General features: G+C 49.5%; 1 protein-coding gene across 1 annotated transcript; it reads left to right on the plus strand.

Annotated features, from left to right (window-relative positions):
- The first annotated feature begins 1,015 nt into the window (after nucleotides 1-1,015).
- Nucleotides 1,016-9,831, plus strand: ADCYAP1 (adenylate cyclase activating polypeptide 1). The gene is made up of 5 exons (XM_035125520.2): nucleotides 1,016-1,740; nucleotides 1,981-2,088; nucleotides 7,037-7,174; nucleotides 7,845-7,940; nucleotides 9,583-9,831. The coding sequence occupies exons 2-5, from the start codon at nucleotides 1,988-1,990 to the stop codon at nucleotides 9,764-9,766; spliced, it is 519 nt and encodes a 172-aa protein (XP_034981411.1). The 5' UTR covers nucleotides 1,016-1,740; nucleotides 1,981-1,987; the 3' UTR covers nucleotides 9,767-9,831.
- Nucleotides 9,832-10,585: the final 754 nt, after the last annotated feature.

Here is a 10,585-nt window from a genome sequence, read left to right on the forward strand (position 1 = left end):
TCTCATTGCCTGGGCGTTTGTGTTGTTTGTTATTTAAATTTTCAGATGGTGTCTAAAACCGAGATCTGTCCACAATTTTTTTTTAAAAAGCATACAACCCCTTTCCACATTCGGAGAATAAATATGCGTATGTTCATTACACTTTCAAAATGGGCAAATAAATCACAGTGAATATGGTATGACAACAAGCCACCATCACCGTATGAATAAAACGATGACATTTCTAATTTTGCCCTGCCAGCATGGGAGCTCTGTAAATATGGAGCAATCTTGGGGGCAACATTCTTCCAAGTTCCTTGTGCAGTTGCCAAAGCCATTCAGCACCACAGTGTTTGGACAGCTCCGGTGGGAAAGCAACTGTTCGCCCAGCGGGTAATCAATCCACCAGACTGTCAATTGCCATCTCTAATTAGAAAATTACAGAGAATCCTCTAAGACTTCAAACAGCTTTGGAGGGGAAATTAATAGTAATGTAATGACGACGGCAACAAAAACAGAGATTGAAATATTTAATTGCACTGGTTAAAGAAGCACATGCCCAAGATTTCTTGGCTTAGTAAACAAATAGCAAGTCTTCTGTTTTGAAAAATTACCAGAGTCCACTTACTTGGAAGCAATTTCCATTGAAATCAGTGGGGATTGTTTCCAAGCAAGACGTTTAGGAGGAGAAAAAAAGTATATCTGAAGGACAGACTTTCTGCAAGAGACATGCAATCGAATGACCCGTCTCTGAAATATGGGGAAAATATGAAAATTGAAAATTAGCCACCTCAGTGAGAGTTTTGGTTGGGAAGGGGCGGGGGGAGGTGTAAGTTAAAGTGCTTATGAGAAGCTTATGACTCCTGCTCGCATCATCTTGAAGTTGGGATTGTTCTGTTCCTTGAGGAATTGGGGTGGTGACGTCTTTTCTGATACCGATTATTACGTGACTGCAACAACAACAATAAAAAAAGTCATCGGCAAATAAAAATCCGAACGCCACATCAACAGAGAAACAAAACAAGCTAGACACCCGGCAAGGCAACAAGGCAGAGAGAGGAGAGATTGAGAGAAAGAGAGGGAGAGACCCCCTGTTTACAACAGAGAGCTGGGAGCAGAAAGCAAAGAGGGTGCAAAAGATCTGGTAGCTAAGGAGGGAGCCTGGGCTGTCAGCATCCAGCAGCCAAAGCTGGTCAACTTGGAAGGCACAGAAGGTGGAAGAAAGGAGAAGAAAAGAGGAGGTAGTGAAGCAAAAGGAGACAAATCGACGCTGAAGCCAGGAGCTGCTCAGGGAAGGGAAAAAGAACCGCTCTGTAGCATTTGCTATAACGCAGCCTGTTCCCACTTTCTCCCTTTCTGTTTCCCGCTTCCTTCCTGCAAGGATTTCCCCTTCTTCCTCTCCTCACCCTCTCTCTCCCCTTGTCTCTTGCCTGCCTGGCAGACCACTTTACACCTGCAACTTTTAAAAAATTTGAGCTGAGCAACCCCCCCCCCCAAGCTAGGCAGCTAACAAGTCGATCTGCTTGTCTGTCCCACGCCCCCTCCCTTTCTGCGGTTTCCCTCTTTGCCCATCAGAGGAAGAAAGCAAGACACACACAGAGGGAAACCGAGAGAGAGGCGATGCTTCAGGAGGATTAACTATCCCCACCGAAACTTCCTGGGAGGAAGAGAGCGAAAGAAGGAGGAGAAGAACAACAACAAGAAGGGAGAAATCCTCCTTGATTCAGATCCAGTCCTGCGCCTGGTTTCCAGAGTTGAATGGTAAGGCGAATGAGCGGGAGCGGGGCGGGGGAGAGGGGCATGGTAGTGCCGGGTGGGAGGAGGGGGGCGGGTGGGAGAGGTTGTGCCTGGGTTGGTGAAAAGTCCCACAGATGGGTTCCCCAGCATCTGATAGTTTCAAGGTGACAAGAGCTGATTCTTTACTGGACAAAGCTGGGGAAGGGGACAGGGAGCCCCCTAGGAGCCCCTTGTGACCGCGGTTTCTCTTTCCCACCCTCCTAGAGTGGCAATGTGTAACAAAGCGCTTCTCGCCCTGCTGGTCTATGGGATAATCATGCACTGCAGCGTCTACTGCTCGCCTGCTGCTGGACTCCAATACCCCGCGCTGAGGTGAGTGAGTGCCCGGCTCTCCCCACCCGACTGGGAGCCAGGGCTTGGCTTATTATACTGCATGGGATTTCTTTTCCCCACCCTTCTCTCGCCACTGCTAACCGGGTCCAGACGCTTCGCTGGGAGCTGTCCAGCTCAGATTCAGCCTTCTAGCCTCCAGCTAGAGACGAAATTGGCCCTTTCCTTGCCAAGAAGGAAAACTCCCCAAGAATTCCCTCCTTCTCTAACCTTGGGGAACCCACAGCTCAAGGTTCAAGGTCCGGGTTAGGTCACTTGCTTAGAGACATTGATAGCTGATGCTCTGTCTAAGGAACCCTCCAGGTTAGAAACACAGGCTGCTGTCCTTAGCGCAGCAATGAAATTGACTACCGAGCAACTGTGCAAGTTGCGTTTGGTGTGTCTCTCTCTCTGTTTGTGAAAGAGAGTGCGCGTGCGTGCTGGTGCGCGCGCCTGAGAATTACTTAATTAAATGCTCGTAGGAAACCGCGATATCCTACAATATATTCCTCTCCGGAATGTATACAATTTCATTTCACCCTCCCCCGCTTTCTCCAATATAAGCAATGCTTATCTTGGGGTTCCCATTCGCTTTCTGTTCTGTGGTATGAATTCTATACCACCATTCCATGGGATTGGGTCTGAAGCATAAACCGAAAAACTGTATAAAGCCACTCATTGACATGCCAGGCTGCTATCTTAAATCTTCCTGGGGTATTAACTCCAAGTTGTGCGTTTAGAAGCAGGATGTGTGTGTGTGACGCTTATGTGTAAGTGTTTATCTGCAACAGTTGTGAGGTATGTGGAGCTTCTTTCCAGATAATCAGAGTGCCAAACATTGAGAAATACAGGCAGATTATGATAGACCAGCCATTCTGATATCTAAAACGTTGACTCTGAAATAAATGTACCTGTAGCCCAATTCTATGCACATATATTCTGGAACAAACCCTTTTATGATATTAGATTATGTGCATAGGAGCATCCTTGGGCTCATAACGAAAGTATGTTTATAGACTTCTAATCCCGAATTTGGCTGCCTATTACCTGCTGCGTTTGCCTGGAAGGTACTGAACCTGTAGGCAAGTTGTTAGAGGAAGGCTTTGGGTTATAGCTAAGGACTCTGCGGTGTCTGCTACGTTTCTGGCAGTACGGATCACAGGTAGGAAATTACATCTAGTGAGTAATATATTACAGCGGAAGTGTTACGGTATGTATGATGGGCGACTCGATCCACACATGATGCATTGATACGATTACATCCTACTTGGAATCGTTGAACTCGGCTGGGCTAATGCATATACCTAGCAGAGGCCCCGCTAATTTCAATGGCGCCTGCTGCTTAAGCAGCCTTGCTTAGAAGGAAGGTGCGCATCTAGGGAAGGCAGCTTAAAGTGAATCGCCGTGGCCCAGACTGAGGCTACCATTAATGTGCACGCGTGAAGTGTGTAGGGTTGCCCCCATACGGTGAAATTCTATTGGCTGGCGCAGTTTGTCATTTCCATCTTCAGATTTCTATGTAAGATTTTAAAGCTTCGATGGTGCGGGTCTTCTAAATGGAAACACTGTAGGATTGAGCCTCACCAAATTCATTTCCCGCAAGTATAACTTTTATTGAAAGGAAAATGTGGATGGACTGCTAAGATCGCTCCACCAATGCCATTCAACTGGGATTCTTACCAAAAGGTTTGCTTCTGGAATAACCATACTGAATTCAATGAGCATGCCTGTACCTTAAGGTTGCAATCCCAAATGCATTCTCCAGGAAGTTAAATTCCAATGAAATGATTTTTTTATCTAGGCTGTTTAAACTGCATCCCTCAACCAACTGTCTCATACCAGGAACCTGAGCACATTTCTTTGGCAATAAGCTTCACAGTGACTTATACTAGATTGTTTTACAAGGCAATATCGACGAGTATAGACGGATTGACGATAGCAACTTTACTTTTAGGATGGCAGGACAAGCCTGTAACACCACCCGGGAGCATTTCCCTGTTAGCGTTAGCAGTATCGACAGACGGTCGGTAGTAGAGATTGGCTGCCTTGTTGCTCCCAAAATTACCCAAAAGGGAGCCTGAGTCGACCAGGAGTCTATAACCTTTAATACACCACAAGGCTCCTTCCGCATAACCTAAGTTGGTTGTATCGACTTTATACCCCTTTGTTCCAAATATCCTCTTATTAAAAGTGGAGCCTCCTTGATCAGGAGCAGCCGATCTGTAACGAACAGCTGCTTGTGAACTTCCCAAACGCTTAGCACAAACCACTCTTGAGGAGAGAAGGCACAGCAAGATGGGACTTGCGCTTTTTCCAGAATCTCTCAAAGGTGGCCCAGCAGAGACCGCTTGTGGAGAGGTGCTGAGGACTTCCGTCAGGGTGCTGAGGCCGGGAAGGCTGCTGCGCCCAGACCAACAGGGTGCTTTCCCCCAGCGTTGCTCCCCCCCCCTCTTTAAGAGGGACAGAAGCCAAGAACGCTACTGACCCCTATTGGTCAGAAGAATTGAGAGGAGGAGGGGGCGGATTCTTGTGATCTGCCACCAATCTTGGGGAAGCACGAGGCTTTCCCTGCCTCCTGGGAGGGGGGGACTGAGAGTGAAAGCGGCTCAGTCCTGGCAATAGAGCGCCCAACGCGCCGGGACGCCACTGCCCAGGCTCTGACGTTGTCCTGAGACGAACCAACCTCCTCCACCCTCTTGGAATATTGTTGTCATAGGTTCCCCCAGGTCTTTCAGCCCTCTTTCCCAACCCAGACCCGGGAGTTGGTGGGGCTGGGTGGCGGGGGGTGAGAGCAGCTGTCAGTCCCGGGGAGGGGGACCCCCCCCGCAGTGGATGTAGTGGGGGCGGCTCTTGGCTCCATTCAAGCGCCTGAATTAGCAGCCGCGAAACACTTGAGGAGCATCCATTATTGATAGCTCCTGCCAGCGCTCCGCGGACGAAAATAGCTGCCGGAGAGACGCGCAGTGACCTAAATCCGGCAGCAGGGAGACCGCGGCGGAGATCAGGCTGGGTGGGAAGCGGGGAGAGGTGGGGAACCGTTGTAAGACGCAGAAAAGAGAGTGGAGAGCGTGTGTCTGCTTGCGCAGAGGAAGGAAGAAAAGAAACGCAAACTCATGACCCGAGTCCAGAGCCGCTCCATTCCTGCGTTTTTAGAGACGTCTCCAAACTCCTCCTAGCTATGGAACGAATCGGGTGGATCCCAGGGGGTTTCCTCCTACTTCTCAGGAGTAGGGACACCCTGAGGCATTGGGAGAAGGTGGGAAGAAAACCCAGCCCACAGGAAGCTGCCTTAAAACCGAGCCACAGCATTGCAGTCAGTTTAGGATTTCCAATGTTCTTTAGTCTTGGAGTTCCATATACTATTAGACTACAACTCTCTACATGCCCCGGCCAGTTTAGCCAATGGTCAGGAATGACGGAAGTTGTAATACAGAAAGATAACCCAAGGTTGAGGAGAACTGGTCAATACTGGGTTTCAGACAGAGCTTTTCCAGTCCTACCAGGAGATGCGAGGGATTAAATCTTATGTGTTTTACTAGAGCCCTTTCAAATACATGAAGAAAATATCTGGGCATAAAAAAATAGCAATAATAAAAACCCTATTGCTTATTTTTCACACGCTGATTCTGGCCTGCTTCCCAGACACTGCGTGTGAATGGCGTGTGTTGGGTGTATAAGGATCATTTCATCTCCCAATCGTTTTTACACCGTTCCCTGGTTAGATTCTGCGTTGCCCACAGGCCTGGATTAAGGGTACGAGAGATCTCAGGCTAATAGGAGGGAACTGTATGTTGACGAGGGAGATAAGCATTAATTCATCAAACGAATTATCTTAAATGAATATGTATTAAAATAAGAGAAGAAACAGATAAATATCGGAACACTAATTTCTTTAAAGGCAAATCCCTCTTCTACCCTATAGCTGTGGCAAAGTCACGAGTGATGTAGTTCATGCCTACCGGTACATACATAGATTCTAATTTCACAACAACCCTGTGAGGAAGACAAGGCTTATAAGAAAGTGATGGGTCCGAGGTCGCCCATTGAGCTTAACTGGAAACAGAGGGCCTAACCCAGGAGACTCTCCGGTTGTTGTCTCAACATCCGGCCTAACTGGGGTTGATGGAGTCCGCTAACATCCGGAGGTCCACAGGTTCCCATCACTGGCCTGAACCCTATCAATGTACAGTAATGGTTAATTCCTCCCTACGTGCCCAAGGTCTCCTTCCATCAAGTGACATGACCAAGCGAGGATTTCATCCCAACCTCCCAACCTCCATGCATGCTCTGATCCACTCCACTTCCATTGGCTCTGGCCGAGATATATCTTCCTCTGATCTGAACTGTCCGAGACACCTAAATAAAATCAAAACGAAACCGGTTTGCAGAAAGGCAGCAAGGATTCCGGGGTGGGGAGGTATTGAGTTCAAGATCCCCTCCCCCTTTGTCCCACTGGGTCAACTGGGAGCGCGAAAAGCCTTTGGCTTGAATGAGAAAAGAAGGGCGAAGTCCTTTGAACGCTAACTAGGAGAGGAGAACTGGACGTGGGCCTCTGGATTGAAGGTGTAATAGACGAGGGACAAAACAGGCGGCTGGCGAACAGGAGGAATTGCTGCAGAGATGTCTGCCCCTCCTCCTCTTCCCTCCTCTCGTTTTGGCAGCCTGTGGGGATCTTTCTCCCCCCACCTTTTTTTTTTACTCCCTTAGCTGACTGGCAGTCTTCTTCCTCGCGGCTAAGGGGCAGACGAAGCGTAGGGGAAGTGAAGTGGGGGGAAAGGGAGCGAGCCTCGGGCACCATAGGTGCATCTGAGTGGGGGTGAAGGGTGCCTCATGGTCCCAGCCAGTGCTGCCTGCCTCCCCCTCCTCCCACCACCGCCCCCTCGACGTGCCCACCCACCCCGCTCCCGCCGCGATCCCGCATTCAAGGCGCGGCGCCTGTCTTCCTCTACAGCAGGCTGGAAGATGAAGCGTACGACGAAGACGGCAACACCCTGCCCGACTACGCCTTCGACAGCGAGCCCCTCGGGATAGCCGACCCTTCCTCCATGCTGGACGACGTGTATACCTTGTATTACCCACCGGAAAAGAGGTGATTAAGCCACAGATAGATAGGAGTTCAAAGCAGGCTGCGATCCTGGTACCCTGACCTGAACTGGACGCGCCCCTTGCGCCGGAGCAGCTGCGCAATGGACCGCGCGGTGGGTGTGGCGGGCCAGTGGGGGGTGGGGTGGGAAGAGAGGTGGTTTCCTAGCCTTTCTCCGCTTTGTCTTTGGAAGGGGGTAAGGAGGAGAAGCATCCCTCTCAAGCCGAGGATCCTCCTCTGCAAGGTTTCCGCGTCAGACCGAGAACAGACTGGGTGGGGAAGAAGGAGGCGAGCAAACAGACTTACCTCTCTCCGGCAAAAAAGCCAGCTTCTGAGCAGCGCGCCGCGCGCCCCGTCCTAGAAAATGACCCGAGTTGCCCCGACAGCTGACAGCTGGGGGGGGGGGAGAAGGGTGGGAGCGTGCGCGCTCGAGACTCCGCTGCCTAGGCAGGCGCGGCCCGAGGTCCCTGGGGGACCCAAGCAGAGGCCGACCCCCAGATCCCCCCTCTCCTTGCTGAGGTTTCCCTGCAGGATGAGCTCAGGGTAGTACTAGGTTTCTCCATCAGCTTGCTGATCATGGCTTGTTGCCTGCTTTATTTTGATCTCTGCGTCTCCCTCCTCCTCCCTCCCTCCCTCTCTCCACCGCTTCCCTCCCCCCTTCGTTTCTTCTTTCTAGGCATGCGGATGGGATATTTAATAAAGCCTACAGGAAAGTCTTGGGCCAGTTATCGGCGAGGAAGTACCTTCATTCTCTGATGGCCAAGCGGGTGGGGTAAGACGGTCTTCCTTGTTTGGGAAGGGGGGGGAGGGAGTGTGGGTGTGTAAGGGGGGGAAATCTAAGGAACAAATCTTAATGATGGGGTTAGAATGGGGTTAAATGGCACTGGGCATGTTATTTCGTAGCGCTCAGCGGATCTGTCATCTCTGCACAAATGACAAGAATGCATGCAAACCTGGATCACAGTTCGATTCACAGTTCTGGATCAAACTGTCCCAGGGTGCGTGGAAGACCAACAAGTCTGTCTCTAAGTCAGCGCGTTTAGGGAATGTGGGTGCCAATCGGGTCATCGCCGTTAAGTTGGGCTGATGATCTAACTACGGGTGGAATGTCATCCAGAGACTAGTATTATTAAACAGAATTGGGCTGAACTCCCGGAGAGGTGGGCTTTCCTGGTTTACAACCTTCAGAGGATTGGGCAATATTGTTAAATAGAGTTGCTAATCCTCCACGCTCCCTTGAATGTGACACAGCCGGCCTCCCTCCCCACCCCTTCAGCCTGACAGGATGAAAAGGTGCGGCGACAAGCTCAGCTGATAAAGACCTTGTCACTTGTACAGTTCGCTCCTCTGCAGAGTCTGACCGACCCCCCTCTAACCCGCTGGGAATGATTAAATAAATACTCGAGGCTCCTCTGAGAGGAAGAGGGCAACATTTCCATAGATCCAGGCGCAGGCTGACCACCGAACGTGCGGAAAAGAAATAAAATGGAAAATAAAAACAAAGCAGCCCTTCTCCCTTCCCTTCCCCGACCTCTGCTTTGAAATCAACCCTCCTAGCCGGATGCCAGCTCGCGCGTGTATCGGCAGAAGGCAACGTTTTAATAAAGCCCATGGGGAAATGGATTACACCATTTCAGGATGAATAATTCATACCAGGAAGAGATTGTCTCCCGACTGTCGACTTGTATTATGATCACACTTCAACTTCCGCAGCGTGGTTAGAGAAAGCCTTTGTTTCTTGGCGCCGTGGAAAGAACCTGCCCTTTATTGCTTCGGCCCCTGTCTACGTGTTGCTCGCGCTGCTTAAGAGGAACAAGCCCCCACCTTTTAAGAAATGAAACAAAACCAAACCCCAATCCCTGCACACTCCACCGCCAGATCCTTCCCTAGGCCAAATGTTTTTGGATAACTCTGTGATAAAAAGGATGATGATAACGAGGATGATATGAAGGGAAACACACACACAAACACACAAGCTTCGAATTGCTGAAAGGATGAAGGTTAATCGGGGCAGATCGCGAGGGACTTGTTGTTTGGCATGGGGGGGGGCATTGGCCTGTGGAGCAAGCCTGGGTAGGAAAGAAAAGGGAAAGCTGGGACACTCCCCCCCCGCCAACACACACACACACACACACACACACACACACACACACACACACACACACACACACACACACACACACCAATAAGAGTCTACACGGATTGTATCCAGCAAACGCCCCTTGGCAGTGAAACGCCTTCTGGGCGTTAAGGTGGCCTGCCTATGCATTTTGGGCGCAATTTCCCGACCCCTTTCCCTTTTCTGCTTCCGAAAGACGTAGCTCCTGCGGCAGGGTTCGCGGTTTCAGATTTTGCAACCACGTTTCGCTTTGCCTTCTTTTTCTCTCCTCCTCTCTTTCCCCTACTCCTTGCAGCGGAGCGAGCGGCCTGGAAGATGACTCGGAACCGCTTTCCAAAAGGCACTCGGACGGCATATTCACAGACAGCTACAGCCGCTACCGAAAACAAATGGCTGTCAAGAAATACTTGGCAGCAGTCCTGGGGAAAAGGTATAAACAAAGAGTTAGAAACAAAGGACGCCGAGTAGCCTATTTGTAGCGATGAGTTTCCCAATCGCTCCTGTGTATACAAAAGCCCCGGGGAAAAAAAAATCCGAGAGAGGACACCCCCCCCCAACCCCCCGTCCCTAAAAAGTCATTTCCAAACTGACTGATCAATTCACCGCTCCAGTGTTATCTAAACATGTATTTATGTATGAAGTAAAGCCATTAAATGAATATTTTGATAATAATATTGTTTTTCTTTTGTACCAAAATAATATTTAAGAATAAGCACTAGAGAAAACGCACAGATCTACTTTGTGGACCAATCCTTAAACTAACTAACTAAATGTTAAGATTATAATCTATAGACCTGCTAGAGCTAGCTCGATAGACTAGGGAATTAGAGAGGACCAATTGATGCTGCAGTGGTTAGCATTTGCACAAGAGACCGAGGACATTCGCCTGAGCTGTTTTATGTTTTTATATTTTAAAAAAGAAGAGAGAGAAAATGGAGACGACAATCATTGTTTTGAATATTGCTCCTATTTTTGTAATGGAAATTAAAAGGAGAGTATTTTTATCCATGACAGGGTTGAAGAAATTACTATTCTCCATTTGCTACTGTACATAGACAAAGATGCCCTGCTACAAGGGGAATATGAGGCTATTGATTTGGGAGAATTACTGACGCAGTTCCTTGCCCCGGTGAGTCTCCTGTCAGGCTCCTTTACACGTCCTTCCTCCTTCCCCCTCCCCTCCCCCCCTTGCTAGAGATGACATTCCCCTGCTTTACTCTGACTGCCCTTTTTTTCTATGTATCTGGATCTGCAAGACCATTTAAGGCGCATCGGCCACCCTTCGCCCCAGAACCCCT

This window comes from Zootoca vivipara, chromosome 8 (genome assembly GCF_963506605.1).
Source record: "Zootoca vivipara chromosome 8, rZooViv1.1, whole genome shotgun sequence".
Classification (NCBI taxonomy): domain Eukaryota; kingdom Metazoa; phylum Chordata; class Lepidosauria; order Squamata; family Lacertidae; genus Zootoca; species Zootoca vivipara.